The sequence below is a fragment of the Cuculus canorus genome, chromosome 11 (assembly GCF_017976375.1).
Source record: "Cuculus canorus isolate bCucCan1 chromosome 11, bCucCan1.pri, whole genome shotgun sequence".
NCBI lineage: Eukaryota > Metazoa > Chordata > Aves > Cuculiformes > Cuculidae > Cuculus > Cuculus canorus.
The window spans coordinates 6909110-6930772 of record NC_071411.1 but is presented as its reverse complement, the minus strand read 5'-3'; the positions used below and the strand labels follow the sequence as shown (position 1 = coordinate 6930772).

Genomic DNA, 21663 nt, shown 5'->3' with positions numbered 1-21663 from the left:
TCTGATGAAAAGAAGCAATTTAAAATTCAATTATAAAAGCTGAAAAATGGGGAAAACAGAAGAGTCGGAATGAAGCACTGACTCTGCAGTCTTAGGACTGCCCTTGATGTCTTTTCAGGCCAATAAGAACTTGTTACCAAAATATACTTAACTGTCTGCTACCTGCTTTTCTTCCAGGAAAGGACATCACTAAAAAAAACCAAAAAAACAAAAAAACCAAAAACTTTTTTCCCTATTCTCTGCTGCAGCCAATTTTCTTCTAGCCTTCTCCTAGCAGCGTGACACAGCACTAGAACTGGCCTGCTGTTGCCTTCAAGTCCCACCCCCTGCTTTTGCAGAGGTTATCAAATAGCATCTTTAATTCAGTGGGACATTAACTATAATGATGAGTGTCTAAACAGAAGGATAATAATAGGGGCTTATGAAGCTATGCGCTAAACACAGTGATCAAAATTAATAAGCTGATATTCCTAAACATGAACACGTTAGTTCATGGGATGTGATACAATTCTCCTGCAAGGTCCTCTTCTATGCCAAACACCAAGAACCTCAAAATGGAGAAGCATCACTTCAGCATCAATAAAAAGCACTCTAATTTCAGAGTGTTTACCAGGTAATAGTCTGTTTTCCCACAAGTACCAAGTAATTAGTTCACATTCCCAACACTTTCAGCTCTTTAGTGCCCTTATCCTGAAAATTTTTCAGGGAACAGGCAACTTTTTCAGCCACGCAAAACATACAAGTAAAAGAACAAACAGAGGAGCCAATTTTTGCGGAACTTCCACTATCTAATTCTGTTTCTTACAAATCATTTGTCAGTTTGATAACTCAGCATATACCAATCCCACAAGCAAACAATGAAGCACGCAGATACTTAAAGTCACTCACAACTGAAAGCTTAGAAAAGCTTTAAAAGAAACACAAAGTTAAAGACTTGAAAAGCGTCAAGAATGAAACAACCAGAGGGTTCTGAGGGGTTTTATTTTTGCTTCCTAAAACCACACCACACTATTCACTTTCAAAGATTTCAGTGAATATCAAGACATCATGACAACACTTCTTGAGATAACTACTATTCCAAGAAAACTAAAGCACAAGCAAGAAGAAATAATTTGTCCTGATACATGCAGAAAATACAAGACAGGATCATGACTGATAACAGACCCAAACTGCAGACGAAACCGAGATTTTCATCATCCATGTATTTGCTCAGATTGCTGAAAAGAAAGCAGTCATGGTGTACTGATGCTTGCCTGTTAATATCCTTCCAAGATGGCACAATCAGAAAATTATCTCAAAAGATCTAAGTATAATGGAATGAAAGGTTACACACATTCGAGATGAAGGGAAACAGCTGAAGCAGCAAAAAAGCAATCCCTATTTCATTCTTAAGTCTCTAAGGGACTCAGGAAGCAGCAGTGAACGGTGGAAAGCCATCCACCAAATCCAGGTAACTAATATTGCTTGCAGTGATTAAATCACTCTAGGTGCCAACCTGCCACCTACTACTGTCACTGTGGAAAATTCACTGTAAGCACCGAGAGGATTCAGAAGAAAAGAACAAACACCGAAGAAGAATAGGCAAGACAGAGACAAAACAACACCGAGTCAGAGCAGCCTTTGCTTTCCATAGTATCTACTGGCTGCAGCGCTTAGCCCACTTCTGAGACATTAGTAAAATGGACCCATCTCATCATTGTTCCGTTTTTCAAGCAGCAAATCAGGAATTAATATTCACAGGTTCTATGACTGACATAATTGCAATTTGAAAAGGGCGATTAATCATCAGCCACACTGGTGGCTGACTTGCCAGGCTGGGATCCTTTCTCTCCACACCTGCCAACAAACTCAAAGGCAAAAGCATCACATGTGCACACAGGGCCAGGAAGGGCCATTCTCCCTCCTACCCCAACCCTCAGGCTTCACAGAGTATGCTATGGGTTTTGCTAATGTTTTTTCTCCCACATGTGAGGATCATTCACCCACTCATTCCCCCAGCAGCTCCCCCATGATGCTTAATCTCCCTCACCATGTGGATAAGGAATGTTCTCTCCATGTGGTATCTCACTTATATCAACCAAGAGAATTGAGGCAGTGCTTCATCACCTCCATTCTGGAGTTATCCTTGTCTCCCCATTTTCCTTCGTAACTTTGCATGAACTATTTACGTTTTTTAAGAGTGACATTTCATCCCATTTCTACTTGGAAAGTATATTTTAAAAGGTGAGAGTACAGCTCCAGAGAGCATCCACAGCCAGATGCGAAAGGTATTTGGAGAAGAGACAGTTGGAAATTTGTCAGTGGTACTCAGGTTCCCAGAAAGAAGATTCTGAGACTAAATTACTGTGGGGCGAGTATATAATCTCCTGTAGGAAGCACAATTCTTAATATAACATCCTTTCCTTAGAGAAAGAAAGCCATCAAACCGGCCACCACGTTATGCCAGTCTTCTTATCTGGAAAGTAAATACAACACTATGGTGATGAATACCAAAGAAAATAAGCATGAGATTGATGGAAAGATTTAGAGCTCAGCAAGCTATGAGGTCTTCAAGTGACACACTTAAGACCATATCTTTGAGCCAAAGAAAATACAGAACGTACTTCTACGCCAAAGAAATCCTGCTCAAACAGGTGCCACTGCTCCTAGCCAAGTGCAGCAGATACGTAGGGACTAAGGGAGGACTCGTGCGGTAACACAAGCTGTACAGCCCTCCCCTCCTCATTCCCGCCAGTCAGCAACCAGAAATTGCCTTCATGATAACAATACAGGAAAAGAATTCAATGCTTTTGTACATGAAAGAGAGTAATTTCAATTCTAAGCATTAAGTAAGGATGGAAGCTGGAACACAATTAAGTATTGCACATCTTGGTCAGAGTTCCAAACAAAGGTAGCTGGCAGAATGTCTCTGCCAGCAGGAAACACCAATAAATGGCCTCATTTCCATCTATTGTAAAATAATAAACAGGCTTTACTTCTCCATACTGTCCTCATTTCTATCAAGCTCCTCTCAAGATTTGCTATCTTTTTGACAGATGCTCCAGGTGTTCTTAAACCACAAACCTCAGTGCATCATTGCAAGTTAAATGATGTGTCTACAACGCACTTGTTTAGTTTCACAAAGCTGAGAAAAGTGCAATTATGAGCCCCCTCCAGCTTTTTCTTCATTCAGTTTTTGCAAGGTTTTAGTAATCTGTTAAAGAATATATTTCTCCCAAACAGATCTTTACCCTCCAAGGACACAAGTATCATATTGCCCATTTGCCCGCTGTTTGGAAAAGATTGACCTTGTCCTCCACCAGCAAAATCACTACTTAACAGACAAGAGTGTTAAGAAATAGCAGGTATTTCACTTGAGAGTGTAATGTCTCCCAGCCTAGGAGTAAATACCAGTAACTCAGCTGCATTTCCTCATAATGACTGGCTGGATCAAAGACTTTTACTGGGCTCTTCTGCACTTGGAGAGGGTGTTTAGCAAAAAAAGATCTGCAAACAAAGCTACAGGGGTGAAGAACAGAAGGGAGGGGAGGGGGGAAGGGGAAGATAAATACAAAGACTCTTTCTTAAACACAATCAGGGTTCCTGGGCTGCTGCCCAGGATCATGGATGCTTCATTTCTCAAATTTCTTCAGAAGAAAAATAAATATTGCGATTCCAAATTCTCCTAACACCTGTAAGCTTAATGCCTCAAATCAGCACTTGCTCACATCTTTATCTTCAAGTCTGTATTATGAAGTTTTGATAAGCTTTTTGCTTCCCAACATCTCACTTCACATGGATAAGAGCCACTAATAGAAGATGGAGACCAAAATCCCTGCCTCTTCTTCTGCCTTCATTTAGCAATCAGCAACTGCCTGAGTATTGTGAGACCCAAAGCACTGCCGTGTATTACACACTTATCTCTGCAAAACCACCCTGCACAAGTGACAACTTCCAGGCAGGGGGGAGGGGGAATTGTGCAGCTTTGCGATAATTAAAGCATAGACGAGTGTCACTGCTGTAGATAATTATGCATTAGCAGTGAAATTACTTAATGGAATGAAATAAACTAAGCCAAATGTTTTGTTTTAAAGGGAATTTAAGGTCTGCAAAGGTGCCCAACTGACAGCCCAAGAGAGCAAGAATGACAATCCTCTGTCATGCACAAAAATGATACAACACTGCAACGGCCTGGCAGGCTTCCTTCTACCTCCCACTCAGGCAAAGGGGGAGCAGAAGAGAAGCTACGGAGAATTTCAGTCTCCTGGTCATTCAGGCTCTGATCCATCTGATGAAAACCCACACAAGGACCAGTCAGTCACTAAGCAGAGAAGAGCAACTGAATGGGATCGCTTCCTAAATAAAGACACCAGCTCTCACGGAACAGATTTTCCATAGCCCACCCCTACAAATAAACCCCATTTTTGATCACTGTCAGTATAGACAAGACCCCCAGCAACAACAGAAACAACAGGGTAAGCAGGTACATGGCCCTCAATGAAGCCACCTCCTCCCACCAAAGCCACAAGGTCTTGCCAGTCTTCTCCTTTTGCCTCCACAATTGTGCACCTACACACACTCCCACCACTGCTCTCGTCTAGCTGGCTCTCAACAGCGTCCTCCTGCTTGTTAAAACAAAGACTCTCAAGGTCAGTCAGAATTTATAAGGCAGCCATTTCATCTTTCGTGCTTCTCTGGCTATGTTCCTTCCTAAAAGCTGCTGAACATTGGAGATTCTGCTGGGTTTGAAAGCCCTGCCAACACCAGGGCCAATTAGGAGTTTCAGGATGATGCATATTAAAGTTATTATGAGAGGCAGTTATGCAGCCAGAATAAATCTTAACTGAACCTTTAAGTGGTTTTTATAACTCTTGTTTCTCCTTCTTGAAAACAGATGAAAAGATACAAATCTCCTCCCTAAAAATCTGCAGGGATTCCAACCAACCACCAACTTCTCCCTCAAGGGAAGATTCTGCCCTCAAAGCTATTATTCGTTTTGTCAAAGGCCAGCTAGATCACCTCTACGTTTCAAACTCCAAATCACTCAAATTTAAGAGTATCGGTGAAGATTGACCAGAGATATTGCATTTACACTTAAAACTTCTGCTGAAAGAAACTTCACTGGTTTTTCAGTACAGGCCTTCTTACAGTCTACGTAGTCTGACTGAGGATAGTCAAAGGCAAAGGGACACAGGGACTATAGCCAGTTTTCACAGACCAGGATTTGTAGGTAGTATCTAATTAGAAGGCTAGAATGTAGGTCAAAACAGTGAATTCTAAAGAGGATCTGAGGAACGGAGGCAGCGGCATCAGTTTTGATAGAGCATGAGACGTCATTAGAAGAGCATCTGCCACTTTCCTCCCACCACTTCCAAAACCCAACTTGCCCTCAGCAGCAATCATCCCTCCTTGAAGTACTACCAGAAAAAACTAGGGAGCTGAAGACTGAAGAGAAATATGAGGTGGCTGAGAACGTACCACATCTTCTCAACTTCTCAAGCTCTGAGATCCATGCATTTCAGCATGAAAGCGAGCCCTAGAACACATGGTGAGAAAAAGAAAGATAGAAGCAAGCTGATTCAATATACACCTCCAGTCTGTAAACTACATCAGTACATAGTGGTCTCAACTCCAAATGATGTATTTCTATTGAAAACAATGAACTTCAAAAACGTAAACTCATCCTGAAAAATATTGTAACTCCTGGAGAAGGTGGAGTCAGAATGAAAACAAATAAGCAAAAAACTTGAGACATTTCATTGGTATGCAAGCGATTTGAGGGCTCAGCAGTTCCCAGTTCACTCCTGGAAAGGAGTCTTCATGGGTGTCCCTTCACTGCCACCCTCAGGAAAAAACTCGCTGCTGTTTTTAAGGAGATCTCCACACAACAGGAAAAAAAGTATGAACTCCACGACGGCATCATCACTAGCATGCAAGAGATGCACATTAAACATCTTCGGTTCCAAAATAAGGGTACTACAGCTAGAATCACATCTTAAAGGGCTGAGTAAAACCATACAGAGTCTGCAAGATTAATACACAGAGGAGCCACTGGGCTGAGCAGTCGTTTTGACTCCAAATAAGATACATCATTCGTCTCCCGGATGCTGCACATGAGACAGGTAATAGATTTTCCCAGAGCCTAATTCAAAGGATATGCTGTTCATGGATTGTTTATTAGACTCTATTTGGACCATCACATTTTAAAGGCTCACTTGAAAAGCCAACAAACCTCTAAATAATTTTTTAAAAATAAGCAAATCAAAACTTCTTCGCTAGTGAAAGCAGAAAGTGTCATAAGAACTCAGAGTAGTTAACGAAGTGAAAAAAAAATAATGCACAGGTTAAAAATAGAGATTCTAACACAATTTATTTATTTATTTGCACACAGACATACACAAGCTGCACCTTAAGTCTCTGGACAATAAATTGACTTACCAGTAGATAACATGAATTATCAAGCAGGAAACTTAGTTCCAAATCAGCCTGCATCATCGGTCTTAAAATAGGCAAATGACTTGCTCAACTGTATGGCAAAGCCTAACGAAGCTCAACAGCAACATCTGCCGGCCAGTGAGCAACAGAATGAAATTAGTCCAGTTACATGGAATATTATTATTCATTCTTATAAAGATATAGATTTTTACTGCACTTTAAGAATGCCCAATAAGAGATATTTCTTTTGCGGAAAGCAGATGTAACTTCTAAACTTGTGTGCCTATGCTTGCATGCGCATGTAGTCAGAAAAATCTGTCAGCTACCAGTACCTGCCCAGCAATACACCTGACAGCAAAGCAGTGAAATTAAGAGCGGTTAAAATTCATGTTAGTAAGACTATGCTGGAGGAAATCTCTTCTGTTTAGCTGCTCCAATCCCATCTGAAGAACACCCATGGTAACCCTTCAACTGCCTAAGGGAGTAGCCCTCACATCCAAGACCTGAGGCAGCGAAGGATTTATTGACCACACTAGTCCCATATACACAGAGGAGAATGGCAGCTAAGATCATTAGAGCCCTTTTCCCTCCAGGTGCCTTAACACATTCCTTATTAACCTTAGAAAATAAGCCTGCTATGGTAAAAATGACATTATTGGTGCAGGAGCACAGCTAATGGTCCTTACATCATTTGGGTACAAACTGATACTCCATCTATTATTTCAATGAAAACTCTTACTTTTTACCCCAGATACATAAAATTCAATGAACTACTTCTAAACTGTTCTAAAGAAAAGAAAATGCAAGTGACTGGCAACAATTTCAAGACTGCATTTAGACCTTCATTATGATCTGGGCAAAGTGACCTAAAAGGTGGCATCTGAACAGTTATCAGATGGGAAAAGGTATAGACGCATCCCATCTTTGTCACCAGTAAAGGAAGAGTGTCAACTTATTACTTCACCAGAGAACCACCTCTTGTTGCAGGTCACCATCTAACAGGAAATCACAGGCAAGCAGGCTTTCTTTCAGTAGAGCTCTATGATAACCCTCAGTAGCACAAATCTCAGAAAAATTACACTGCAAAATGCTGACCCTTGAACAGGAAAAGGCACCCTAGCTAGGGGGATGGGAACATTTTAAAGTAACAGAAAACTATAGGCTGGACTGACATTCATTTTCTTTAAAATTTTAGCTTGCTGTGCAGTTTGAAACACTCACGCTTTTTAAAAGTTTTGTACTTGAAACAAAATTCTTTTACCCTGAAAAAATAGGGAAAAGGATTTAAGAAACATGCAAGTTCATTTGCCGCGACGTAAGTTTTTGTTGTTCTTGTTTCACCTTTTTTTTTCTTGGTTTGGGTTTTTTTTGGGGTGCTGCTTTGTTTTGTGGTGGGCTTTTGGGGTGGTGTTTGTTTGTTTTTTAAACATATCCTTACTCCCAATCCCCCTTTTTGTACATTTAGCTGTTAAACTAGGAGAGTATACCATGTGAAAATACTGAAATGATGAATTGCTCATGTCCTTAGCTGGGAAGAGAACAGATTTGGTAAGGAACCATTTCTGTATTGAAAGTTTGGAAGCTACAGAGGGGAGTCACAGCTCCAGCTCAGCAGTGCCAATTACAGCTACAGCAAAACGAATACTGAGAACAAATCTATTCTACTCAGAGGCTTGAGAGAAAGGAAAGGAGAAAGAAAAGATACAAGCCTATGTGCTTAGAAAAAAAGAGACCTGAAGTCATCTGCTAGACAACCACTTTTTCCATGGCAAAAGCATTAGCCTGAAGATCCAGTGAATATACGTGGCAAGCTCTCAGTCCTAATTGGAAGAGCACTGGTTATTTAACAAATGCATCCTTAGTCTAATGTACTATTCAAGTAAGTATTAAACTATGGAGCTTTTTTCTTTTGGACAGTAATTATATATAGCCCTGCTCTATCTGTCTATTTGATCAATTTTTACTCTTGACTCCTACTGCATCAAACTTCAAGTTTGCCCATTATCACAAAGTCTCCAGGGCTAAAAACACTCTAAACTCCCAATGTAACATGCAGACAAGAAAAAGAAAGCCAGATAACTCTTTAATTCCTTCCCTCCCTCATATGCATGCAGGTTTTCTATTTTCATTGCCTAAAAATCAAAGACACAGTCATCAGCTCATTTCCTCTCCTTTAGCAGTCTCTTTAAGAAAGCTAATTTCCATCACGTTTTACTCAGTACTCATAAATAATATAGATAATTGCAGATGGTCATAAACAAGCTGAGAAAGTATACATATATAGTACAAAGGAAACAATAAAAATTCTGATGTGCTCCAAAAGCAGAAGGAATTCCTGGCAAATAGCAGCAGTTGCATCCAGATCATTTTTTTAGTTGATGTAAAGCAATCATAGAGCCAAAAAAATAATACAGGGACAGACTTTAGATAAAGCTAAACAGGGGTGCTGGCAGCTCGCTTCCCTCCGTGGCATGTATTTCCTACCTCCTCCCTACGTGCAATACCATGACTATTTCTTCCCTAAAAATCTGCATTAGGCAGGAGGAACATTTCTCATGGAAAGATAGGTTTAAAACTGCTGAAACTCCAAAATACATAAGCAGCATGCAATTAGCAAGATATTATGCTGACAGTAATAAGGAACTCTGAGCCCACCCAGCTGCCCAAGAGTTAACATTATGCCTTTCTCATCAAAACCTCTTCCAAGAGGTTAAGCACACAATAGACTATCTAAAGCACAGCTAGAAAGGCTGCTTGAAATTCCACACATGTGCCTCAGCAATGTATTTCTATTAATGTCCAGTGTGTGTCAGCATGAAGATAAGGTACCAACATCATGTCCAACCAGCCAGCTAGAGAATGGGGCGCCGTGTAAAACATTGTCTGATGCTTAGAATCCTGGAGAACAGTGGCGTTTGCAATCTCACCCGCTACACACATGCCTGATAACACCACCAACAAGGAGAGGCAGCAGGAGCAAACTGTCCTGCGGTTTTGGGGAAGTAAAAAGACAGAGGGAAAAAGAGTGAGGGAGAGAAAAGCAAATAAGAATGAAACTAAGCCTCATGAGCAAATAGAAGCGGTTTGAGGATACCCAACTGTAGCAGAGGGTATAAACAATTGGGAAAAGCCTCTCTGAAATTTACTCTTATCAGCTACCTTAACTTTTGTTTAAGGTAAGAAATAAAGAAATAGCATCAGTGCTTGTTTTCATTTCTCCTATCATACCAAGTACACTCAGCTTCATGTTCCAGTATGATCAAACAAAGTTATTTGTGTTGGGAGACTTGTGGAATACACTGTATTTGAGGGCACGTGCTCTTGAACAGGACTCTTCTGCTCTGTTGGGCCTGGTATTTGTTACCCAAGTTACCAGGAGCAGCTGCTCTATGGGAACCCGCTAGAAAACCCCACACCGATCTGTGCCGTGCATTGTTGGGTGTTGGCCTACTGATAACATTCCACCCTCTCAGGAAAACGTTCTATTAGCTGAACAGCTTGCTAATACAGGCTGTAACTTACCCGTCTTTGAAAACGGTAAACTGTATGCAGATGAAGGGGTGGAATGCAGTGATCCTGACTGGGAGACCACTGTGCACTGAGCTGGTGATCTGCAGAAGGGTTAACCTGTATGTGGTGCACAGACAGCATGGCCTTCAGGCCTGCCTTGTGCTGACAGGTTCATCAGCATGGTAACTGCCTCTCGGTACAGGCCCCTGTGGGATCTTGCCTTTATCTAAAGGAGCAGTGAGATGTTCTCATATGAACATCCTGTTTGAACAGAGTTGTTTTCTTGTAAGACTATAATTGCTCAAATGGCAAAGGACAAAGAACCTCTCCATCTGTACAGCATGGCATGGGAAAATCCATCCAGGGTCTGTCCAATGCTGCATGAAATCTGGGCTCCCAGCACCTGAGGGGAAGCAAGACTTTTGCTATCTCTAGTTCTCTTCCTATTCTATCTTATTACAACAGCTATTTTACTAAGCCACTTGTCAGCCTTTCTTACTGAGACCCAGAAAGAACCCTGCATCGTTTGTCTCACACCACTGCCCAGTACAGAATACTCTGCCCGTCTCGGGAACCTTCCTTACCACCCCTTTGCTGTCAAAGAGGATCACATCAAGACGTACTCGTTAAGGCTCCAAGAAAAGGCGGCAGAAGGACCAAAGCTAGTTTTCATGGCATTTAAGGGAATATGACAAAGGACAAGCAGTAGCAGGTCACCTACCTCATACCCCCATCATCTTGAGAGTGCAAGAGCAATCAAAGTGTTTCATTCAGTGCAAACTTATTTCCTAGCTGTTACGTTAGCCCTTTACATTTATAATCTTGCTCTCTTTTAAAGTATCAATTCCCTGTCAGAAACATCAAGAAAATTTTTCAGCAATCAAGGATCACTGATTCAAGATTCAAACACTGCCATTTTTAGCTAGACTACAATGAATATTGGAAAGCTATCACCAAATACTAAGTTAGATATACGTAATAGCCCAAATACTAAAAAACACAGACAAGCAAAATCATAATCCAAAAATAAAGTTTAACCAGGCTAGTGGGAACTACATTCTTATAAACCTATGACAGTCTCATATCACATTTGACTAATACTGCCTTATAAGAAAGGAACACCCTTATTGAAACACCCTGATGCATTACCAAATCTCTGTTGCTTATGCCTCCAAAATTAGCTGCAAAATTAGAACAGAATTCTACTACTCCACAGTAGTTTGGCAGCAGGAAAAAAAAAAAGATGCAGTACTAGCTTTGCTGGACCATTTATGGAAAAATATCAATATATTACTCTCAGATTTCCTTATGAATTGACTGTTTTTCAGTTATAGATAGGAGAAAATGAAAGCTAATCTTACCTTTTTGCATGTTAAATGATGGAATGGCTTTACAGTAACCCTGAATCAGAAAACATTAACCTGGAAGAAGTTCCTGTGGAGTACATGAACGTGGTAGACAAAAAAAAAAATATGGAAATATGGATACAGGAGAATAGAATGCAAGACCTGGGAAGTAGGCAGCACCACAGACAACTTTAATTTGTTCCAGCTGTAGGATTTAAGAAGAGGCCAACCTTGCGATAAGGTCCCTCAGCCCAAGAGACTACAAAAATGAGAAGCTCAAACAACCATCAGCTGCTGAAATCTGCAAAAACTCTCCAAACATAAATTAACCTTCAGAGTCAGGAGATAAAAGAGTAGCTGCAGAAATTGGAAATTGTTAAAAAAAGATGCCGTTAAGTGTCTGACAAATCATAGCAGCAGTAGCAGGGAAAATAAGGAGTACACACGCAGCATCTTACCCTTACACAGATAACACCTTTGATTTCCTGAAGGGAAGATTGAGGAAGAGGAGGTATTTTATTGGTTTGGTTTTGGTTTGGCTTTCTGGGTTCATTGTGACACACATTCCCCAAAGTTCCTTTAGTTAAATTTAGACTGCACTGATGCTCCAGAGCCTAGAAGCTATTAGCTTGCTGGAGGTAGAAGACATAGATCCTCACCGTGTCAAGATTAAATTCAATGTAAAAATTTCCAAAGTCCACCATTTAATACTGCAAGATTACTTTCTATAAGGATCTTTTAAAAGGTTTGATAAAAAGCATTCTTCCACTGCAGAAATGCACCCACTTCTACAGTAGAAGGCAGCAGCCAAAGAGGAACCCAACTGCAGGGGAAATGGAGGGATGTTCCGGCCAAAGACTACAGAATAACAGACCATTAGCTTTAAAGATTCCACACACAAATACTTTTTTCTTCAATGGCAACTCCAGAAAAGTATCTCTTAGCTCGGACAGCAAGAATGACAGGGATAGAAAGGAACAAGGTTGGAAGCTACTCAGCCTAGCGATTTAAATCCCCCTATCAATAGCTTGAAACATTCTGTAATAAATCATTAATGCTTAAACCAAAAAACTCATCTTTCCATTTGTATCAAAACATTTAAAAAGCAGTTTTATCTGATTAGTAAAAGCAATCAACAACTGTACGGCAAATTCTAGGCAAAGATGCCACTCCTGCTCACCTGGGCAAAGCTGGGTTACATGAGCTACAGGTACGTACCCACATGTTTGAGACACAGTATGTGAAGGCTCTGCAAACAGCCAGACCCCAGGGAATGCCCATCAGGAGATACTGTTCCCACAGCTGGTGGTACCTACACCACGTGTAGGAATTCATTTCTAGTAACTAGTCATTTTCTAAAGAAAACATAAAACTAAGCTGAAGCAAAAGGTGGCAATTCCTTAAATAAATTCATGTAGATACTCGTTGCTAATCATGGCAACAGTGATGAAAATCAAAGTTGGAGAAAAATAACAGAACGGGCTTTTTCTTCATTTTGCACTATTATTTAAAACAAGCCTCCGTACTTTGATTTAAATAAATGTTTTCTGTTTCACCCACAAAAAAAAACCAACCTTCAATCAAGAAACATTTAGGGAAATTAAAGAACCACTAAACACTAAAACCCAAGATTTACATTAGCAAAGTGTTCTCCCAGAGCCAGTCTATTTCCTACACAGAGGCTTGCAACTTCAGAAAGAGAAGGGTTTTAGCTCAGTGTGCTACATTTTAGCTGCAGAGCACATCCGGCCAACAAAACTGGCTCTGTGAGCAGTATCCAAGCCGTAACACAAAGCTCACAGGACAATACCTTTCATTACATCAACTCAAATAAATAGGGAGAAAACCTAAAAAGTTTTGACAATAGAGGTCTGACCTCAAAAACAGCAATCCAGCTTCACTGATGGGCCCACACTGCTATAGTTTCAACAAACGCTGTGCTAATGCTGGACCTCAGCCAGTCACTCCAGCTCGTCACAATGATATAAGATTACACGCAAGAAAAACCCAGCCTAATCTAGAGATGCTTACCTGTGGTTAATCAGCCAGGATGAAGCTGATCCCCAGCTTATCATAAAGTAAATTAAAGCCTTAACTAAACTAAGTTATGTTGAGTACCATTTCCAAAACCATCTTCAGTACCAGCTCAGCTGCATCTACAGCTGGTACTGCTCAACAATAGTGGGCAATTCACAGCAAAAAAAGAGTACGCGATTGACTTGAAGTTTCAGTCACCAGAAACCTAAAGAAAACTTTCCATGAGCAGGCCAATTGGATCATTCCTCCATCCCTACAGGGCCAAAAAGGGCCAAGGCCACTACTCCACCTGATCAGTTCCCTACCACCAACAAAATTCTCCTCCATTGTATCAATCTACAAATGGGCTGTTTATGCTGCTTACAGCAATTTTAAACAATTTTCCCTCCACATTCTTTGAAATGGAGAAGAAAACATACCAGTTGAAGTGTAACCAAACTGATATACACTAAACCAAGGGTGGAAGCGTCCAACGTATGCCACAGGCAAAGCCCAAGAGTTCAGAATCCCACACTCACAAGACAAGACAAATATCAAAACCCACTGCCCTGTTCAAAGGCATTCCCAGTCATGCATTCTTCCTTCAGCCATTCTCTCCTGAATTGACAAAAGAAGATGAGAGGCTCTGGAAAGCAAACAGATTATTTCTGGGCAAGAAATCATCTGAAAGAATCTGACAGCCTCTGACCAACTATAATCGGCTACTGTAGCAACCAGAGGCAAACCCTAAATCCTTGTATTTCCTCCCATGCTTATATTCCAAGCCACACTAACCACAACAGTGCAATGCTGGAGCCATCAGAAAGCGAAGGTGGCCGTCTAGCAAGCCAGGGAGCAGGGCATGACCAGCAACACTGGGAACAGTAAGCCATTCATCACTGACACCTGGAGAAACACTTTGCAGCAATTCAGGAGTCCTGCGTCCAATCTGTTCTCACATGGCAAACAATGTCCATTAGTCTTGTCTGAAAAAGCTAATCATGGTGCAAAGTTTGTCCTACCATCACCCCATTTCTGAATTCATTCTTTCAAAGTGGGAAGGAAGCGACGACTTTTGGTCAATAACTCTGACAAAGCCATTATCCTAGAGGTATTAAATGGGGAGATAAGAACTTCAGGGCTTTGCACAAATCATATTAGTTCAATTCTGAAATCCGGGTAATGCTTCTTTTCAAAGTATTAATTTCATTTATTCTATTTGCTCTCCCTCTGTCCTGATAACACAGGCGCACATGGTCCCTAAATGAGATCCTCCTATTTTATAAGTTATAATCCTCCCTTTCTAGAGTAGTAATGAGATGTCTTCGCTTAATCGCGTTTATTTCCCCCCCCCCCAGCTTCTGCTTTTCTCCATCCCCATTCCACATCGATTTCTTACAAAGGTTTCAGGGAAAACCATCAGGCAGGGAGTCAGCAGCTCCCGGAGGCTCATGATGCATATGCTACACAGCCTCGAGAGATTACAAAAGCAGAAAGGAGAAAAAAGAGCAGCTTTGCTATCAAAGTTTTTTCTCCTTCTTACCCACAAAAGAAAAGAAAGCTAAAAGAACTGAGAAGTTGAGAAGAGGTTTTGATTAATTGGAGATGAAAAAGGAAAGATTCCTGGTCTAGGGGAAAGGTGAGACTATTCACAACACAGTGAAGCAATTAAATAACTTAACTGTGACAACTTTGGAAGTTCCTCATGCTAGAAATAAAAAGGATTTAAAGATAGCTGTGCTAATGCTTGGATATTTCATGAGACTTAAGGCATGCTACAAGCATTAGTTAAACACCCTAGGCCCTGCGTGAAGCACTGCACATATAATCCTCGTATTTAAGTACCCACAGCATATGTAAGTATCCATAAATTATTCAGAGAGTCCAGTCAGCACCAGATCCTGCAGTGCTGTACAAACAAACACAACATTTTCTCTCTAATACAAACTGCTGAGAGTTCTTCTGCAGCAGCTCAGCAGACTACTTCCATTTGAGCCTGTCCCACATGGTTAATCAAAAGCCATATCCACTCGAAGAGGCAAGTGAATGTAGCAGTGTTTCTACTTACAGATCTGTTTAGCTTCTTAAAACTAAAACTTTGAGTTTTACTCAAAATCTAAGGTATCTAGGAGCTAAGTACCTTGTTCAAAGGCATGGGAAAAAAAAGGGCCCAGGTACTTAACTCTAAATCCCTCTTGTAACCAGTGCACCACTTCAAGGGGAAAAAAAACCAACAGAACACCCAAACAACAATCGGTTTTAATCTGCACCCTACCCTACGTACGATGAAGCGGCCCCAGAAGCTGACAGCAAGCTCCTTATCAACAGTTAGTTGTAGCCCACCATCTCTTCAGCAATGTGCTCTGTATAACAAGACTGAAGCGCTTCACAGCGATACTGCCAATAATAAAAGCCAGTGAATGAAAATGGTAAAGAACAGATCAAACGACAAGCAACGTTCAGCACAACCAAAGCGATATCATTTCCAAATACAGCTATCATATTTGGATTTATCGCCTACAAGTAGTAAGGTTAAGGGAGAATACTGCAGCTCTACAGAAGACAACTGTACAAGAGAAAGCCAATAATCATGAAATTATCAAAATGTTAAGGGCACAGGGCAGCTCAAAATCTTACTGCAAATATTTAAAAAACTAAACACAGCAAGCCTTTAATTATACACAGCATGATTTTCAATTTTTACTAAATTAAGTGCTGCTAGAAGCAAATTATTTATTTGTTATTTCTTTCATGGAAATTGCCCCAGTTTTCTCTGGCTTCCTCACTAGTTGTGACAACAAAAACCCTGAAAGCTGTTACCCTCTAAATTTAAGCAGTTAATTTCCAGTCTATTTGCACCTGGACTACCAGCAGGTACCTAGAGTTCCACGATCTTCTAGCCGGCAGAGCAGACTGACACAGAAGAGATGAAAGAGCAGCTCACCACCCATTATTTGCCTCATATGCTAGGGCTAAAAAGCAGAAGAGTGAGATAGAAATACTCAAGCCCTGTTGCAAGTAAGTGAAGAAAAAATACTAGAAGACAAAGGGCAAATACGATTTGAGTCAAATTGAGACAGTACAATAAGGTAACCATGCCCACAAGGAAACTATAGTTTATTTCACCTAAGTCTGATAGGGATCTTAATTTAAAAGGCTGGCAAAACCAGATGCTGCTTATGAAGACACCTAGATGCTGGCAGGCAGCAGCTTTGACCTCATCTTTGCAAGGACAGGTTGCACTATTACATTTTAAAGGATCTTAAATTTATGACTGATCAAAAGATGGTTAAAGAGCAATGAAACGTAACTGTTTCTCGCTCTTGTGTGATGTTCTGGACTAACACACCACAGACACTGTTTATCTTTTATGGGCTACACAAGGAGAGGCTCATCAGACTTTTGCAGAGCATCAAGTATGCAATATCCAGACCTGTGACATTGCATATAACAGAACAGCTTTTGTATGTTAGAGGTCAGGTCCCAACTCATTTTAGAGGTGCCCTCTTTACACTTCACAAATATTGCCCGACTCCACAAATCACATTTCTCCAGGATTATGCTGCACCTTCCTGCAGGAGGGCAGGGCCCTAGTTCTGAGCCAGGCCACATCCTCAAATTGGACAATAAATCCCTAGCTTCTTCCCCCACCTCTTTACAGAAGTCTGCTAATTGCGTTCATAACGAGAATATTCCCTTTCTAGTGGAAAGGGAGCTAATCCTGTTTCTGCTGACTCAGATATCCTATGCAGAAGAGCAGCAGTCACCTGCCTCAAACATCGCAATGTAGCAATCGTGCAACTTTTTGTGGTTAGGGTAGAATATGCCAAGAGGAAATTTCCCACAACACAGCAGCCATTCAGAAGCTCATCCATTGGGTCTCAGAGACCCAACCACATGTAAAGGTTATCAAGTCAAAAAGCACAAATGAGTCCAAAAGCACAAATCAATAGATTCATGAACGAATTTCATCAAGGACTTAATCACCAAGATGAAAATACCTCTTGTCAAAGAAGCCTCTATGCCCCAGAATGGCAGGAGTTGTGAGGTTACACAGGTGGCAAATACTGCTATGTACAGGCTCTGTTTTTATGCTCTCCGTAAGCAGCTGCTATGGATCACTGCTACAGATGGGCTGTAGCTATAAGGATGTTCTGTCTGAATCAGCGGTCATTCTTATATAAATGTTACTTAATCAGATCCCCCAAAACACGCCATCATATTTTAACCTCAAAATATTCCACAGCCAAGTCACGTGGCTAAGCCATGCCTGTTGGTGTTCAACATATAGAAAAACAAGCTCATAGAAGGACTCTTCAGTTAAATCAAACTCATGGAACAGATCAGTAGGATGGAAAAAACACAATAAAAACAGTCATTACACAAGCCTGTCCTCTCCCTAAACAATCCTTCCAGTACATATCAGGCAAGGAGAATTACCCTTAGTCCAGTTCTCTCAATAAGGTTTCAACAGAGTCCAAATGAAGTTCAAGCTCACTGTGGCAAGAACAGTCCCACCCTGCTGTCACACTCCAACACCTCAAATCACTGCAGGGCAGGAAAAAGTGGCAGTTCCAGTAAGGTCCTGCATGTTTACAGGTCGTATACCATTGCCATAGCATTGTCAGGATTTAAAAGAATACAGTATAACATCCTGTCACGTGAGTATTAAGCATCAATATCACTACAGTAGACTGAAGTTGTCATAAGCCTTTTGCTCTACTCAGTCTCACCCAACTATGCTTCTGCCTTTATCACTGCACCTCTCAGTGCTGGTAAGACAATAACCTAATTGGTTATCTCAGCAACGCTGGAATGCCTGGCTACAGTAAAGGCTGCGGCAGTAACAAGGCCATAAAAGTAAGTCTGCCTACTGGGCAAGACAGATTCTTTGGGAGTCACTGGCACATACAAAAGGAGTTTACGCTTCCTAGTTCCTAAAAACCAAAATTAAGCCTTCTTCGAAGCGCTAAAAAACTTAATAATTTTGTAACTGTTCTTCTATTACCAGCATCGTATAAGACTCAAATAAAAGAAATCATTATTACTGTTTATTCATTTAGCTATTATTTACACGATTATACTCAAGAAATACAAGAGCAAAGATTCAGGATGGATCAGGTCAGCAGAATCTGATCCTGTATACATTGGAACATTCATTTCATACATTCGGTAGTTCAAAAGGGCTCCCTCTACCACAGACAACAACTCCATACACACACGCACCACACTGACCCGCACAGGTAAAGCTGCCCCCAGCACAGACACTGCTTATGCCTTTCCCTACAAGGTTTGCCTTAGCATCACCCCATGATGGCTTGCAACTACACTGTAAGCCAAACGTAAGTGATGAGTTAGGAGGTAATGAGCGCTTCAGCCTAAATTAAAGTTTCTAAGCTTGTCACACAAATGACATTTAATTAATTCCCCTCAAGCAAGGGCCTTTGAGCCTGTCCGGTATGGAAACATACTGGAGTTTTGTTACTTACCAACTGGGCCGCTCTCTGCCTCTCTTCATTAGCATTGTTCCTTTCCCGATGAAGGGCAGTATTCAAGGCCTCGCTGGCTGCTTCCCTTTCTCTTTTGGCCAGCCGGAGCAGCTCCTCTTGGACCAATGCCTGCTCTCTCTCATACCTGCATGAGCACACCAAAGGCAGGGAGAATGCGATCAGCAGAATTCCAGCAGCAATGTCACAGATTAGCACAGACAACCTCTGCCTACAACCAAAACACAAATCCATGATCTCTTTGACACAAAGTCTGCTCAGAGCCCTTCCACTACCAGCAGGAATTCAAAAGTCCAACAAACTTTAAATATTACCTGCAGCTCCGGCAACAACAGTTGACTTAGCACAATATGAGCTTATATGTCAGTTATATTTAGCTCTATTAAGTACTTAATTATCATCTGAAAACAGTGAGAATAGAAAATTGTGTGCCAGATAAATAGATACAGCTTTGGGAAGGAACAGAGGTTGTACAACGACAAAAGGAGTTAGCCTATCTGACAACGCAGCTCCACAAGGGAAAGAAAATCACATAAAATGCATGCAACAACAGCACTGACAGAAGTAGCCTTGTCACAGCCCGGGGACCTGAATCTCAGACTGCCACAAAGGAAATTTTGTCCAATTCAAGCCTTGGAAATCCCACATGCAAGCAAAGAGAGATGAACATGAAGTGAATCACAAAATAAATTAGGTTAGATGAGACCTCTGAAGGTCATCTATGCCAGCCTCCTTTCAAAACAGAACTAACTTCAAGGTTAGATTCAGTCACTCACAGGGCCTTTCCCAGTCGAACTCTGATGATCTCCACTGGTGGTGATTCTATATCCTTTCCTGTGCAACCCATCCACTGACTGGGTTTTCTGCCACCCTCCCTCCCATTAATACCCAGGCAGAATTTCCTTGCCGCGACATGTACCTCTGAAAACAGTCTGGTACTGTCTCTGTTTTACTATTTCAGGAAGCTGAACAGCTAGATCTCCCCTCTTCTCCCAGCTAAGCCAATGCAGTTCCCTCAGTCTCTCTTCTTTCATGCCTCCAGCTTCCCAAGGTCTCACCAAGCAGCAACATTGCCCTCCGCGGCACACTGACCACTCCCTCAATTTGGTGTCAACCACAAACTTTCTCAGAGTGCATTCCAGCCCATCCAGGTCTGGTTCTGGTTCCACAACGGAGCCACATGCACACAAGCTGCTTCTCCTTTTCTTGACTTCTCTGCTTATCTTTCCACTGTATTTCTGCCCCTAACTATCCTTTCCCAGATCAGGTATTTGGGATGCAGACAAAGACTCCTTCTCTTGTCCCAGTAAAGGCAACTGTACTCCAGGTTATGCTCTATCAGTCTTGCAATGCACATCACGAAAGTTTTCTGTAGTTACCAACTCTTTTCATTGGTCCTCCCATTTCTCAGAACACCGCTCCAATTGCTCACAGCTCCCCTGACTGCTCTTTTTGGATAAGGGACAGATTTCCCTAAACAAAACAAAAATGTTTACAGCCCTTAACTGAACAAAGCTTCAAAGGGGGTTCTCAGGCATTAAAATATACTGTCATTGCACTCGGGCTGAAGCAAAACCTACATATATTCACAGACCAAAAGAAGCTAAACCATCACCTTTTTCAAGAACTTCACCTCACCTCCTGTACAGTTCCTGCTCTGCAGGGGAAGACTTCTGACTAGAGTCACTTGCTGTGGGTGGCTGGATCCCTAGAAAAAAGAACAGAAACCTATGACAACTATAATACGAAACACAGTCCATCACATCATAAGTTATTTGAGGAGTATTTCATATGTCCATGTTAACGCATCAAGAGAAAAAAGCAATACACCTAGAAAAGTCTCAAGAAAATTTAAATTCAATGGATGGATTTTGAATTCACGAAACAAAGATAATGACAGCATTGTCTTCACTGAACAAGGCACACTACAGAAACTTCTAGGTAAGGATGTTAACACATCAAACCTCTGGTTTATATTGAAATATAAGCATGGTTTTAGTCCTATTTTCCATTTCCTTCCTGTAGTTTCATTAAGTCTTCACATTCATGTCCTATCCTGTTTTTTTCTGGTAATTACAAGGGATCGCACAAGTGGAGATGGAATTATTTGATAAAGTTTAGGCCATCCGTAAGTCTGAATCCACTTTCAGGAAAGATGTAGGCTAACAGAAAACAAATATTTAAAAGCAAAGATGTGGTTCCCTAAATCTATGTCTATTTGGTTGCCTTAAATCCACACTGATAACACATATCAAAGTATAAATTGAGAACCAAGAGAAAAACAAATAGTCTTCTGACCTGTAAAGAAAGATAAGTTCAGAGACCAAGTTCTCATCATCCACCTGGCAAACTACGCTTAGTTGGTTTACTCTTCCCTACGAGCTTATTTCCAAAGAAGAAAAAGCAGTATTGCCCCCATCCACAATAGACTCCCTGTGCACAGACAGGAGACAAGGCAGCTTGCCAGGAATGAAAGATACAATAAAAACTTTCTGCCTTGCATACTGCACGTTCATTTGAAATCTTAGAAACATTCATAAAGCCATTCAAGTTCACTAAAGTATCTGGGAAGGGTATTATTCCAAACATGGAGAAGGAAAGGCTCTAGAAAAACAATTTCTTACTTAAGGTCACACAGCGACAGAACTAGTACCTCTGTATTCCAACTCTTCCAGCTGCCAAGTGACATGGCTACCCTTCAGAAACATAAAGAGGATGTCACAGGACCATCCAAGGCATTCAATTATGCTGATATCTACACACAAAGTGCTACAGGGTGATCAAAGAGCTCCTCTCACAGCAAGGTCACCTTGAAAAGACACAGACATATGACATAATACCCAGTGGCTGCGCTACCAAAACAGTCAGTA

At 41.1% G+C, this 21663-nt stretch overlaps 1 protein-coding gene across 4 annotated transcripts in view; it reads right to left on the bottom strand.

Annotated features, from left to right (window-relative positions):
* Nucleotides 1-21663, bottom strand: part of CHCHD6 (coiled-coil-helix-coiled-coil-helix domain containing 6) — a 112593-nt gene that overhangs the window by 88552 nt on the left and 2378 nt on the right. For all 4 annotated transcript variants that reach the window (XM_054076985.1, XM_054076986.1, XM_054076987.1 and 1 more), the window contains exons 3-4: nt 20432-20501; nt 18776-18920 (exon numbers count right to left, since the gene is read on the bottom strand). In XM_054076985.1, coding sequence (XP_053932960.1) covers nt 18776-18920; nt 20432-20501 — 215 coding nt within the window. The remainder of the gene's footprint in view (nt 1-18775; nt 18921-20431; nt 20502-21663) is intronic.